Here is a 14386-nt window from a genome sequence, read left to right on the forward strand (position 1 = left end):
CCAACAACTCCACAACGCTCTGGTGGACAAGTTGTGAGCTGCACATTCACCACGCTATGAGATAATAACACAACGTTACCACACAGAGTTGTTGTAGAGGGAAATTCATGCAAAACCGCTGATGCGCGTTGCCTTCAGGGACAGTTTTTCATCATCAGTCTCTGAATTTCCCTCTAAAACAACTCTGTCTGGTAACGTTGTGTTATTATCTCATAGCGTGGTGAATGTGCAGCTCACAACTTGTCCACCAGAGCGTTGTGGAGTTGTTGGATTGTGTATTTGATGAGTTTGATGAGTTTGAAACCAAGAAATCCCATGAGCCTCCGTAGCGTAGCTCTGAGCAGCTCACGGCTCTGCTCCACCGTTCTAAAAACAGCTTGCACCGACAATTAAAGGTAACAAACCTACTGCTATGACTATAGGGATTATGGCAATGGGCCAAATTGCCAAAATGTTGAACTATCCCTTTAACTGTATGTTTAATGTTTGTAATTTTTATTATTTGGGGTTTTATTATTATGTTTTTTCAGTTTTTCTTTCTGTTTCCAATTCTTACTGTTAAATGTTTTGTTTTAATGTGAAGCACATTGAGTCGCCCCTTGGTATGAAATGCACTGTAGAAATAAAGCTGCCTACAGATGTTTACAGGTGTTTACAGGTGTTTTCAGGTGTTTACAGGTGTTTACAGATGTTTACAGGTGTTTACAGGTGTTTTCAGGTGTTTACAGGTGTTTACAGATGTTTACAGGTGTTTACAGGTGTTTACAGGTGTGTTCGTGGCAGAGAGGACTGTACCTGTCGTGGTCGATGTGCTGGTCGGCGTCGTACATACAGAACGGTTTGTCGATGGTCGTGCACTCGGTCATGAAGTCGATGGAGCCGCCGGCGTCGGCCGAGATGTCACAGATGGCTAGAAGCCTGAGAGAGAGGGAGGGAGGGAGAGAAAGAGAGAGAGGGGGAGAGAGAGAGGGAAGAGAAGAGGTGTTGGTGAGGTCGGGAGGACGAGCTCTGAACTGTCGCTGTGTTTACACGGGGGAGAGATAGTCAGGTGACCTTTGACCTCCGTGGAGATACGACGACGACCTGCTGAACTTTTTATCACTTCACTGTCACAGAGAGAGAGAGAGGTGGTCGACCTCAGAGAGGAGGAGAGGAGGAGGAGGGGGGGAGAGAGAGGGGGAGACAGAGAGAGGAGGAGGGGAGGAGGGGGGAGGGGGGGGGGAGGGGGGGAGACAGAAACATGCCCGACTGGACAGAGGGCAGGTTATAAGGGAAGAGGAGGGAGAGGAGGGAAGAGAAGATGGAAGAAAGTAGGGAGGAAGTGAGGAATGATGGAAGGAAGGAAAGAGGAAGGAATGAAGGAAGGAAGGAAGGAAGGAGGGAGGGATGAATGATTGAAGGAAGGAAGAGAGGATGGAAGAAAGGAGGGAGAAAGGGAGGGAGGAAGGAAGGAAGGAAAGGGTAAAAGGAGTAAGGGAGGGGTGGAGAGAGGAAGGAAGGAGGGAGTGAGGGAGGAAGGTAGAAAGAGAGGATGGAAGAAAGGAGGGAGAAAGGGAGGGAGGAAGGAAGGAAGGAAGGAAGGAAGAAAGGAGGGAGAAAGGGAGGGAGGAAGGAAGGAAGGAAGGAAGGAAGGAAGAAAGGAGGGAGAAAGGGAGGGAGGAATGAAGGAAGGAAGGAAGGAAGGAAGGAAGGAAGGAAGGAAGGAAGGAAGGAAGGAAGGAAGGAAGGAAGGAAGGAAAGGGTAAAATGAGTAAGGGAGGGGTGGAGAGAGGAAGGAAGGAGGGAGGAAGAATGGAAGGGAGGAAGGAAAGGATAAAAGGAGGGAAGGAGGGAGGGAGGAAAGAAAAATTTGAAATGGGGGAGGGTGGGAGGGAGGAAGAGAGGAAGGAAAGAAGAAAGGAGGGAGGGGGGAAGGAAGGAAAGAAGAAAGGAGGGAGGGAGGAAAAAATGGAAGAAAGGAAGTAAAGAGGGAAGAAAGAAAAAAACAAATGAAAGAAATGGAAAAAGTGAGGAAGGAAGAAAAAAGACATCAAGGAAAGAAGGACAAGCGGAAGAGAGAAGGGTGTGTAAGGATACAGAAAAGGAAGGAAGGAAGGAAGGAAGCAATAGAAAGGAAAGAAAGAAAGCACCTTGTGATAATCTCGGTCTAACAGAAGTTAAATCCTGACTTTGACTTGAAGCCGTCTCCACGTCGTCATGACGATCCTGACCTGTGTTCAGCCATGTTTTGACAACAACACTTTGACCTTTGACCTTTAAGGAAAGGAACCACACATCTCTCTCTCTCTCTCCTACTTGTGCGGCAGGTCCGGCGCTCCCTCCCCGTGGCCGCGCTTGGAGCGCAGCGGCCTCATCAGCTTCTGGGCGTCGATCCTCCTCAGCAGCCGCGGCGTGTGGGGGTCCCAGTAGATCCCGTTGATCAGGCAGTTGGTGTACGGAGCCACCTGAGGGACAAAACACACAGAGAGGTGTTCACTCTTTAATCACACTGCAGCTGTTTTATTAAAACTTTGATTCGTTTCTGGTTTTTATTTCCTTTTTATCGCTTTTTAACCTTGGTTTAGGGTCCTGTTCATCTTTATTTTTTAAGTTGCTGATCGTTTTGGATGTGTTACAGCTAAAGGTGGATTTCTGCAAGAAAATTTCTTTTTTGGCAAATTTCTTCCTTCCTCCCTTCTTCCCTCCCTCCCTCCTTTTATCCTTTCCTTCCTTCCTTCCATTCTTCCTCCCTCCTCCCTTCCTCTCTCCACCCCTCCCTTACTCCTTTTACTCTTTCCTTCCTTCCTTCCTTCCTTCCTTCCTTCCTTCCTTCCTCCCTTTCTCCCTCCTTTCTTCCATCCTCTCTTCCTTCCTTCCCTCCCTCCTTCCTTCCTCTCTCCACCCCCCTTACTCCTTTTACCCTTTCCTTTCTCCCTTCCTTCCTCCCTCCTTTCTTCCTCTCTCCACCCCCCTTACTCCTTTTACCCTTTCCTTTCTCCCTTCCTTCCTCCCTCCTTTCTTCCTCTCTCCACCCCTCCCTTACTCCTTTTACCCTTTCCTTTCTCCCTTCCTTCCTCCCTCCTTTCTTCCTCTCTCCACCCCTCCCTTACTCCTTTTACCCTTTCCTTCCTTCCTTCCTTTCTCCCTCCTTTCTTCCTCTCTCCACCCCCCTTACTCCTTTTACCCTTTCCTTCCTTCCTCCCTCCCTTTCTCCCTCCTTTCTTCCATCCTCTCTTCCTTCCTTCCTTCCTTCCTTCCTTCCTTCCTTCCTCCCTCCCTCCCTCCTTCCTTCCTCTCTCCACCCCCCTTACTCCTTTTACCCTTTCTTTCCTTCCTTCCTTCCTTCCTTCCTTCCTTCCTTCCTTCCTTCCTTCCTTCCTTCCTTCCTTCCTTCCTTCCTTCCTTCCTTCCTTCCTCTTACAGGTCATTTATACACTGGTAACACTTCTTGCATCCTTTCAGGTCCCTCGTGTACAAAAATGGACACACAAAAGAACTGCTATAAAATCATCATATATCAATATTTTTTTCTGATTTTCTTTTGCATAAATCTCTTAAACCACTTCAGCTCTGCTCAAAACTACCAATATCATTAATTTGGGGGGATTTTAACCCTTTAAATTCCAGTTTAAAGACACACAAAATATGAGATTTTTTTTTTTTAATAAAGAAACTGTGTTCAAAGTTTAAAGAAAGCCATTAAAATAGTCTTGGAATTTAAAAATACTTTCTTTTGTGTTTATTCTACACTAATTTGATGATTTTATATAAATACATTTTCGTTATAAGCTTCAGTCTTAATGCAGTTAATTTGTTGATAAATTACAATCAATTACAGAAAATTGTGTGATTAATTAGTTACTGTTTTTTAATCGATTGAGAGCCCTACTTATTTACATTATTCACAAAGCACTAAGTGTCTTTTGTGTGCATTGTTTGCATTAACTTCCTTTACCAGTGTGTTTCAGTGATGAAATGCACGGCTTGTTGTTTTTAGAGGTGGTAACAGACGTTTTTATTCCTGTGTTAACCTCCGTAGCACCGGTGTTATGTGTTAACATAGAAGTGAACATGCAGCTGCTGGTCTCTGTTCAGCCATGTGGGTCTGGAACATGTGAACATGTAACAGTGTCACATGTTTCCATGTTTTCACGCCACGTGTTTAACTCTGCTGACTGAGACACCAAAACTGACGGCAGCAGGTGTGTGTGTGTGTGTGTGTGCAGTGGTGTAATCTAGGTTTTTGTAGTGGGGTAAACTGCTTTTTAGGTGGGTAAACTGTTCATACTTGTATCACTGGTGGTTCTCAAACTTTTTTATATCAAAATTGACACAAATTAGACCACGGACCCCCATTGGACAAAATTTTGAAGCAAACACCAGAAATACACAAACTATCAATGTACGTTTAAATTAGACGTACATTTTTGAAAGATTATAGAGAAATTTCTGGAAAAAAGTGGTACAATTTCTCCAAAAAAGTTGAAACATTTCTAGAAAAAAGTGGTAAGATTTCAAAAAAAAAAAAAAGAAAAAAAAAAAGTTTAAGATTTTTTAGAAAAAAGTGGTAAAGTTTCTATTTAAAAAAATTTACGACATAAAACGTTTTTTTTTTAAATTGAATTCTAGAAAAAGTTGTAACATTTCACAAAAAAAATTAGAAAAAATGTGGTAAATTTTCTCAAAAAATTATAGAAAAATGTGGCAAAATGTCTCTGTCTCAAAAAAAGGGGCAAACAATTATACAAAAAGGGGTTAAAAAAAAATTGAGAAGAAACTGGTAAAAATTTCTCAAAAAAATTCTAGGAAAAGTGGTAAAATTTTAAAAAAATAAAAAAGTCAAACAATAATTAAAAAAGTGATAAACTTTGTGTGTGTGTGTGTGTGTGTGTGTGTGTGTGTGTGTGTGTGTGTGTGTGTGAGTCTCACGCTGGTCCTGAAGTGCGAGGTGTAGAGCTCCGGGTGGATCTCGTACTCCATGGGGTCGTAGATGCCGTCGCTCTTCCTCATCAGGTGGTGATGACGACTCAGCACGGTGGCGTAGACCTTCGTCATGTCTGACAGGGAGACAGGTAAACAAGTAAACACACAAACAAACAAATAAACAAACAACAACAACAAGTAAACTTCTCCTTCTCCTTTTCCTCCTCCTTTTCCTTCTCCTTAAAGGGATAGGTCAACATTTTGTCAAATTGGCCCATTGCCATAATCCCTATAGTCATAGCAGTAGGTTCGTTACCTTTAATTGTCGGTGCAAGCTATTTTTAGAACGGCGGAGCAGAGCCGTGAGCTGCTCAGAGCTACGCTACGGAGGCTCATTATGGGATTTCTTGGTTTCCCTCATCCAACTCATCAAATACACAATCCAACAACTCCACAACGCTCTGGTGGACAAGTTGTGAGCTGCACATTCACCACGCTATGAGATAATAACACAACGTTACCACACAGAGTTGTTGTAGAGGGAAATTCATGTAAAACCGCTGATGCACGTTGCCTTCAGGGACAGTTTTTCATGTTTACAGTCTCTGTATTTCCCAGTAAAACAAGTTGTTGGATTGTGTATTTGATGAGTTTGATGAGGGAAACCAAGAAATCCCATAATGAGCCTCCATAGCGTAGCTCTGAGCAGCTCACGGCTCTGCTCCGCCGTTCTAAAAACAGCTTGCACCGACAATTAAAGGTAACGAACCTACTGCTACTATGACTATAGGGATTATGGCAATGGGCCAATTTGCCAAAATGTTGAACTATCCCTTTAAATGTGTGTTGCTGCAGTGCTGAGCTGAGCCAATCAGGCGACAGACAGACGGACGGACGGCGTCCTCCTACCTCCGGACTCCGACACCTCCTTCAGCTCATGAGGTTCCACGTACTCCACAGGAAGTTCGTTGATGATGTCCTGAGCTCCCTGAAGGAGGAGAAGAGAAGAGGAGGAGGAGGAGAAGAGAAGAGGAGACAGGTGAGACACTGGGTGCGTTTACATGGACACAAATATTCATAATAAAGGGCTGATCCGAATAAAAATGTGTCATGTAAACACGTCAATTGGAAGATTCTGATCGGATTCGGCTCGATCCGAAAGAAATTCTGTTCGGATCGAGAGGGGCGGTTTATACCGATCGTTATTCTGAACGAGGTCCATGTAAACACTTATTCTGATCGTTACTTCCTGTTTGGGGGTTATTGGGGTTATTATGGTCCTTTCCCACGAGCGCGACGCGGCTGGACACGGTTCTACTCGGTTCTTATTTATTCATTATTTTTTTATGCTTTTACACACTCTAGTGTGACGTCCGACAGGAATCAAACCCGCTAAGTTTAAAAACACACTGGCAGCAGCACACACTGATCTACTGAGACTTGTTATTCTGTCACCTGAGTTAACGAGGTGGACGAGTGAGTTTGGAGCTGATGAGAGGAGAGAAAAAAAGAGAGCGAAAAGAGACCGAGTCTGAAGCGAGTACCGACCCGATATTGCCGTGTATCTCGTCCTAATTCCGCTTCTCCCCTGCTCTCTGTCCGTTGTCTTCACCGTCTTCCACTGACGTAACTCCACAAATTTCCAGAGCGCACATGGCTACTTAATATGCACGTACTGTTTTGCATTGACCATATATGGCGTGTTCACATCTGCACTTTTCATGGGTCCGGTGTGATTTATCAATGGCAGGAACAGTAGTAGCCTACACGTTGCTGAGTCTGCTTAATAACGATGTACAATAGGAGTACAGCAACAGCTCTTAAAATCTGGCATAGGTCCATTTTGAGTCCTTCTGAATGGGATAAATTGAGCCACTTCCATGTTTATTGGTTTGTTGTCTAAGCTCGGTGCATGTGTACGCACGTCATGATCGGATTATTTGATTTTGCGCCCATGTAAACAGTGGATTTGGATTTTCCGATCACTCAAATTTTTAATCTGATTAGGAAATTTTGCGCATGTAAACATTAGCTACTGAGGACAAACCGACTTCCTGTTCTGGTCCAGGTTGTGTGCCGTTACCTTGGAGACGTTGCCGGTGCCGGTGAAGCAGAACGTGACGGGTCCGATGGACTTGGGCATCTGGCCGGTGGAAATCTCATACCCACAATCCCTCACTGCCTGGATCGCCTGGCTGACGTTCCTGTAGTTATGAGCCATGCCGATGTGCTGAGAGGAGGGGGAGGAGGAGGAAGAGGAGGAGGAGGAAGAGGAGGAGGAGGAGGAAGAGGAAGAGGAGGAGGAGGAGGAGGAGGAAGAGGAAGAGGAGGAGGAGAAATAAAACAAGATCAAAATAAACCACTAAAGACACAGTTTCTACGTGTTTCTACTTGTTTCTATTGTAGTGGAGGTTTTCTCACCATGAAGGGCGTGTGGTGTCCCAGAGCCAGGAAGCGCAGCCCGAGGCCGTGGAGGATGTTGATCATTCCTACAAAACACACACTCACATTAATTAAACCTGAAATCACCACATGATGAACAATAGATCGGAAAATGAAGAAAAATACAACGTCAATGTCACAAAACTAGTAAAACCACCAGAAGAACAAAAATAATCACGAGTGCATCATCAAAACCTCTGTTAAATCACTAAAAGGTCAAAAAAATCTAATTAAATAAATGAAAACCTCAATAAAAGAATGGCACAATTTCAAAAACCCCCAAATCTAAAAAACTGTCACACCTGTGTTGCCATGACAACAGAGGCGTTGAGCCAGGTTTCTATTGTGTTAAACTTTTCCCCTGAGCGTCGACTGACAGGTTTTTCTCGTGCCGCGGCGTCTCGGCAGCTTCGAGGTCGAGCCGATCCAGAGGTTTAAGACGACTCACAAACAAACAGACGTGTGTGTTTATTTCTCAGATCGTACCTGCGACGCCGGCCCACTGGCCGAACGCCACGATGCGGTAGCCGTTAGGGTCGACCATCTTCTCGTAGTCGATCAGACGAACTTCCTGAAGGACGAAGAGAAAATAGTTAAAGGTTTTAAAAAAAACAACATCAACAAAAAAAAACAAAGATCAAATCACAGGTTGAAACCGATTTTAAAATAAACATAAATATACGTTATTGTTTTGTTTTTTGCAGCTTCAGCTTCAATCTGATCCTTAATGACATCATCATAGTATTTAAATAGTTATTATAGATCAGTAATGACGGGGTGTAGCACTTTCCTTTGGTATATTTTAATGATGGAGGTATATTATTATTATAAAACGGAAAGCTGAAATCCAGCGATCTGATTAGTTGTTAACTGTGATATAATGAGCGTATAGAACGAATCTCCTTGTTGTTTACAACTACTAAAACCAGCACGTAATTTGAATGAGAACAGTAGTAACAAATGAGTTTAGCTAGTTTTTCACGCCCTATCACCGTTTAGACAAATCTGAAATGATTGAAGAAACATTACTATTTCTGTGTGTGTGTTTTGTGTTGCTATGTGTTGTATTTATTCAGTTTGGGGGAATCACAGTGTCTAGAAAGCATCAGTGGCTCAGCTGACAGGGACAGCTAACGGTAGCTAAGCTAACGGTAGCTAAGCTAACGGTAGCTAAGCTAACGGCGGTAGCTAAGCTAACAGCAGGACGTCAGCTGTTAAAACCCTCCCGTTGTGGGACACGACATGAAACTACTCCAGTTAGCTCAGTCATGTTGGAACTCAGATATCCGCTGGAGAAAATATTTTTTCATGGAGCGTTTATTGAGTCACTGAGTTATTAAAGTTAAACAGGTAGCTAACCGTTAGCCCAGCTAATCTATGATAACCATGACTAATTACAAAAACGTGCACACATAAATAGTAATGTTTGTCCAATCATTGGTTTTATAGACTTTACAAACATCAGATTAGTCTAAACGGTGATAGAGCAACGTGCAAATGAGATATATACCTATAAGGAAACTCTCGTCTGTCACTATTGTTCTCATGCTGGTTTTCTATCCGGAAGTAACTTTGTAAACAACAAGGAGAGTCTAAGCGGAAGCAGAAAGTCACGCTCGCCATGGGACCTCAATTCGGAAAAAATCTCCATGTAAGTGAACAGGAGTCTAAATTTTATTTTGTGATCCGATTGAATTGTGTCATGAGAAAAATATATGACCAAGAAATCAGCTCTGCAACCACTCAAGTTGCCGTGGTAACCTCTGAGCCTCAGGCCTCTGATATCTCTGCTGTTCATCTACTGCTGGGCCCCATCTACCATACATTTAGATCATGTGTCTGTCTGATCAGCTCTGTCCTGACCTTCATTTTATGGGTTTGATTCCCATGCCCCCCCCCTCACCTTCTTGAGCAGGTCCTCCAGCAGCCCCATGTTGGCCTCCTGAGCCTTGATGGTGTGGGAGAAGAAGGCGTACGTCTTCTTGGGGATGACCTTCTCCTCCGGCGGCCGCTTCACGCCGATGATCAGAGACGCCTCCGAGACGTCCTCCTGCACCACGGCGCCGGCCCGCATGTAGTACTGACAACACACACACACACACACACACGGTCAAACACAACACAACACAACACACACATGCCTGTACACTGCAAAAACTAATGGTCTTAATTTAAGGGTAAAAACTTATTTTGAGTAGATGCAGACTTATATTAAGTGAAATAATCTGCCAGTGCAGTGAGATAATTACACTTGGTCATATTTCTTGAAATAAGAAACAACATATAGGCTTTAGACAAGTGAGAAATATCTTAAAATAAGTGGTGAAACACTCATTCCAAGTCCTGTATGTGAGTCAAATGATCTCAAAACTAGCTTGTCAATTATGTTTCACTTTTTATTTCTTACTCAAACTGAGTAGAGTGAAAAAATCTTAAAAACCAGAGTAACCGTAAGTGTTATGATTAGCTTTACTATCTTAAAATAATACACAGCGTTTACATTAAATGAAATGATACAGAAAATATTGCCAAAAATATTTATTTGTATTACTTCTCAGCTGAATTGCAAGGTTTACGACCTTACATTACAATTACAATATGTTCACATTAAAGGGATAGTTCAACATTTTGGCAATTTCGCCAATTGCCATAATCCCTATAGTCATAGCAGTAGGTCCGTTACCTTTAATTGTTGGTGCAAGCTATTTTTAGAACGGTGGAGCAGAGCCGTGAGCTGCTCAGAGCTACGCTACGGAGGCTCATTATGGGATTTCTTGGTTTCCCTCATCAAACTCATCAAATACACAATCCAACAACTCCACAACGCTCTGGTGGACAAGTTGTGAGCTGCACATTCACCACGCTATGAGATAATAACACAACGTTACCACACAGAGTTGTTTTAGAGGGAAATACAGAGACTGCTTGCTGAAAAACTGTCCCTGAAGGCAACACACATCAGCGGTTTTGCATGAATTTCCCTCTAAAACAACTCTGTGTGGTAACGTTGTGTTATTATCTCATAGCGTGGTGAATGTGCAGGTCACAACTTGTCCACCAGAGCGTTGTGGAGTTGTTGGATTGTGTATTTGATGAGTTTGATGAGGGAAACCAAGAAATCCCATGAGCCTCTGTAGCGTAGCTCTGAGCAGCTCACGGCTCTGCTCCGCCGTTAGTTAGTTAAATGAAACTAACTAACAAACATACAACGTGTGTAGCGTCAGCGTGCTCTCACCTTCTCGTGTATGGCTCTGCGGTTGGACGGCTGCACCAGCACCTTGACGCCGGCGTTGGTCAGCTCCTTGACGTGTCGCGGGGCCAGCGGCGCCCTCCTCTCCCAGGGGTTCACGTCCTCGCGCCGGATCGCCATGACGGCCTTGTGGTGGTGCTCGTGGCGACGCTGGCCGCCGGCGGCGACGCAGCTCCGCGTCCGGCTCCTGTTGCCGTGGCGACTGAGGAGTCTGAACATGGCGTCACCCACCCCCCTCTGCTCAGGAGGGACAAGGACAAGAACTGAAGACACGGTGGCGTTTGACTAGGGATGTCACGATTATAGAGTTTCTTGGTTCGATTATTGTCAGAGAAATAATCACGGTATTACGATTATCACGATTATTATGCATCAATTAATTTCACAACACTATGTATGTGTAAAATCAAATATAGTCTAAATAATCACAATGCTCTATTAATAAAGGACCAATTATATTCCCCAGGGGAATTAATTGTCATCTTTACCAAATGTTTAAGTCTATTTTAATAGTTTCTTTTGTCACAAATGACATACAAACTTTTAAATTCCTACCGATTCAATGTTATATTAGGTAAATGGACCAGTATTTGGACATTTACCTTTACTTTGGCGCACATTAATTTTGTCAAGATGGTTCTGACATAATCTCAATTTTTTGGAAAGTGACGGTATTTAGGAATCTTTGCGATAAATTAATTGTGGCGTTTAATACCGCGATTAATTGTGAAAGCAAAGTAATCGTGACATCCCTACGTTTGACCTTTGACCTTCAACAATAGGAGCAACCGTACTCGCTCTGCACTCGCCACCGAGTCAATCATCATCAGAACCGACAGGTCAGAGGTCGAGTTCAGTTTGCTGCTGGGAGAGCGACGCTCACACACACACACACACACACAGGTGGTGTCGACAGAACCAGACAGACGTGTGAGGCAAAGTTCAGGAAAAACCACATTTGCACGATTTTATGGTTCAGAGCTCCAGACTCAGAGCAAAGTGAGAGCATAACGTAAAATTTAAAAGGGATAGTTCAACATTTTTGGCGAATTGGCCCATTGCCATAATCCCTATAGTCATAGCAGTAGGTTTGTTACCTTTAATTGTCGGTGCAAGCTGTTTTTAGAACGGCGGAGCAGAGCCACAAGCTGCACGGTATTTCCATGTTTCTTTCATCAAACTAAATACACAATCCAACAACTCCACAACGCTCTGGTGGACAAGTTGTGAGCTGCACATTCACCACGCTATGAGATAATAACACAACGTTACCACACAGAGTTGTTTTAGAGGGAAATACAGAGACTGCTTGATGAAAAACTGTCCCTGAAGGCAACGCGCATCAGCGGTTTTGCATGAATTTCCCTCTAAAACAACTCTGTCTGGTAACGTTGTGTTATTATCTCATAGCGTGGTGAATGTGCAGGTCACAACTTGTCCACCAGAGCGTTGTGGACTTGTTGGATTGTGTATTTGATGAGTTTGATGAGGGAAACCAAGAAATCCCATAATGGGCCTCCATAGTGTAGCTCTGAGCAGCTCGTGGCTCTGCTCCGCCGTTCTAAAAATAGCTTGCACCGACAATTAAATGGTATAACAAACCTACTGCTATGACTATAGGGATTACGGCAATGGGCCAATTTGCCAAAATGTTGAACTATCCCTTTATAGTGTCTGAAATTTTAGGAGCAAACTAAAAACATGGTTCAGTAAAAACCACTTTGGTAAAACAAACAGCAGTTTACAACATTTATCATCTGATAAATGAACTTTAACATTTCACCAGGTTCTACTGGTGCAACCACTGTGATGTGATGTAATGTATTTGTATTATACTTGATATTTGTGGACCATGATGCAACTACTGTACTACTGCAACTACTACAGATGGATATTAGCTATTAACAACTAATTATAGTGTATGTTCATGAATATGCAGAGTCCCATTGGAAATAAAACAAGTAAATGAAATGTATGAATGTATATGGAGAGAAAAAATGTTTTTAACACAAAACACAAGCTAATCCATAACTATATTAGATCTGACTGTGAGTTATTGATTAACAGATCAAACCTAGGTCAGGTGAGTGTGTGTTGTAATTATGTGTTGAAAGAGATGCTGGATGGTTTTTCCACTGTTAACAGATGTATTCATAGTTTATACTGTATTATACATTATATACAGCATATATAGTTTAAACACACACATTAAGCCTATCTGACACCCTGTGATTAGCTCACAGATAAACAGACACTTCACTAAACTCTGTACACTAAACTTTCCTGACTGTTTCACTTTGATAAACTACAACCTGTAAATCAATATGTTTGACATTAGTACGGAAGCCGATAAGCACAAATAAATAAACGCCACTTCTACAAACTACATCATCATCATCTCCAGTTGTTGTTGTTGTGAGGTCAGAGTTGAACCTATAATTAGCTCCAATGCTAACACTGCAGCTCCTGCAGCTCGTGCAGCCCCCTCAGTCAAAACCACCACATGTTTCTGTTCCGGGGTACACGCGCTGCGCTGTCAAGCCCACACACAGAGAGAGACTACACACACACCTACACACGCGTGCGCTCGTTATAAAAGTGTGTAACCAGGGGCGACGGGCGGCTCACCTGTATGTTTAGTGACCGGGTTGAGTTCACCACCGACCGGACAGACCGACACCGGAGAGAGAGAGAGAGAGAGAGAGAGAGAGAGTCACCCAGAGGTGAAGCGAGGCGCGCGAGGAGACGACCGACCTGCGACTCCTGTGTCCTGTCCGCGCGCGGTGCGGTCCGCTAATCCACTTCCGCCTTGGAACTTCAAAATAAAACTTCCCTACATTCTGTACTACCAGTGGGAAAAACCAGCCAGCATCTCTTTCAACACATAATTACAACACACACTCACCTGACCTGGGTTTAATCTGTTAATCAATAACTCACAGTCAGAGCTAATATAGTTATGGATTAGCTTGTGTTTTGTGTTAACTTTTTTTTCCTCTCCATATACATTCATTCCATTTAGCCTACTTGTTTTATTTCTAATGGGACTCTGCATATTCATGAACATGCTATAATTAGTTGTTTATACAGGGTTTATACAGGAATCTTGAAGTTAATTTTAATACCTTTTTAAGACTTTTTCAAGACCTTCTCAATATTTTTTAATACCTCACCGCAACTTCAAGCTGTAACCATTTACATCAGTGACACTTTTAACTGAACAGTTTTAGTTTGTGTTAAAGACTATAGACCACTATGATACAACAGAATTCAAAATAGGTTAGGATAATAAATCAAAGGCAAAGTTTATCAAAAAAACAAAACAAAAAAACATTGCTCCACTCAAAAAACAAAAACAACAATCTTCTTTTCTTTTTTATGTACCGGTTCATCCTTGGTTTTTAATAAAATGAATAAACTCACACACTTTTACAATGTTTTTTAGGACTCAAACTCTTGGACAGCTAATTCAGAAAAAAATACCTTGAAAATGTAAGACTTTATAAAGTCCCGAAAAGACTTTTTAATACTTTTTAAGGGTCTTACTTTTCCCAAAATTGATTTATCACCTTTTAATACTTTTCAAGACCCCGCGGATTCCCTGTAATAGCTAATATCCATCTGTAGTAGTTGCAGTAGTACAGTAGTTGCATCATGGTCCACAAATATCAAGTATAATACAAATACATGACATCACATCACACAGTGGTTGCACCAGTAGAACTTGGTGAAATGTTAAAGTTCATTTATCAGACGATAAATGTTGTAAACTGCTGTTTGTTTTACCAAAGT

The 14386-nt window shown here is 42.7% G+C and overlaps 1 protein-coding gene across 1 annotated transcript in view; it reads right to left on the minus strand.

The window, feature by feature from the left end:
- The window catches only part of aass (aminoadipate-semialdehyde synthase), a 33113-nt gene extending 19738 nt beyond the window's left edge, over positions 1–13375 (minus strand). The window contains exons 1-10 of the mRNA XM_085780252.1: positions 13223–13375; positions 10580–10831; positions 9248–9424; positions 7831–7915; positions 7324–7391; positions 6986–7132; positions 5812–5890; positions 4909–5036; positions 2296–2444; positions 796–918 (exon numbers count right to left, since the gene is read on the minus strand). Of these exons, the coding sequence (XP_085636378.1) occupies positions 796–918; positions 2296–2444; positions 4909–5036; positions 5812–5890; positions 6986–7132; positions 7324–7391; positions 7831–7915; positions 9248–9424; positions 10580–10813 (1190 nt within the window). The 5' untranslated portion in view covers positions 10814–10831; positions 13223–13375. The remainder of the gene's footprint in view (positions 1–795; positions 919–2295; positions 2445–4908; positions 5037–5811; positions 5891–6985; positions 7133–7323; positions 7392–7830; positions 7916–9247; positions 9425–10579; positions 10832–13222) is intronic.
- Between the last annotated feature and the right edge of the window lie 1011 nt (positions 13376–14386).

This window comes from Trachurus japonicus, chromosome 6 (assembly GCF_045865225.1).
Source record: "Trachurus japonicus isolate A0001 chromosome 6, Traja_1.0".
NCBI lineage: Eukaryota > Metazoa > Chordata > Actinopteri > Carangiformes > Carangidae > Trachurus > Trachurus japonicus.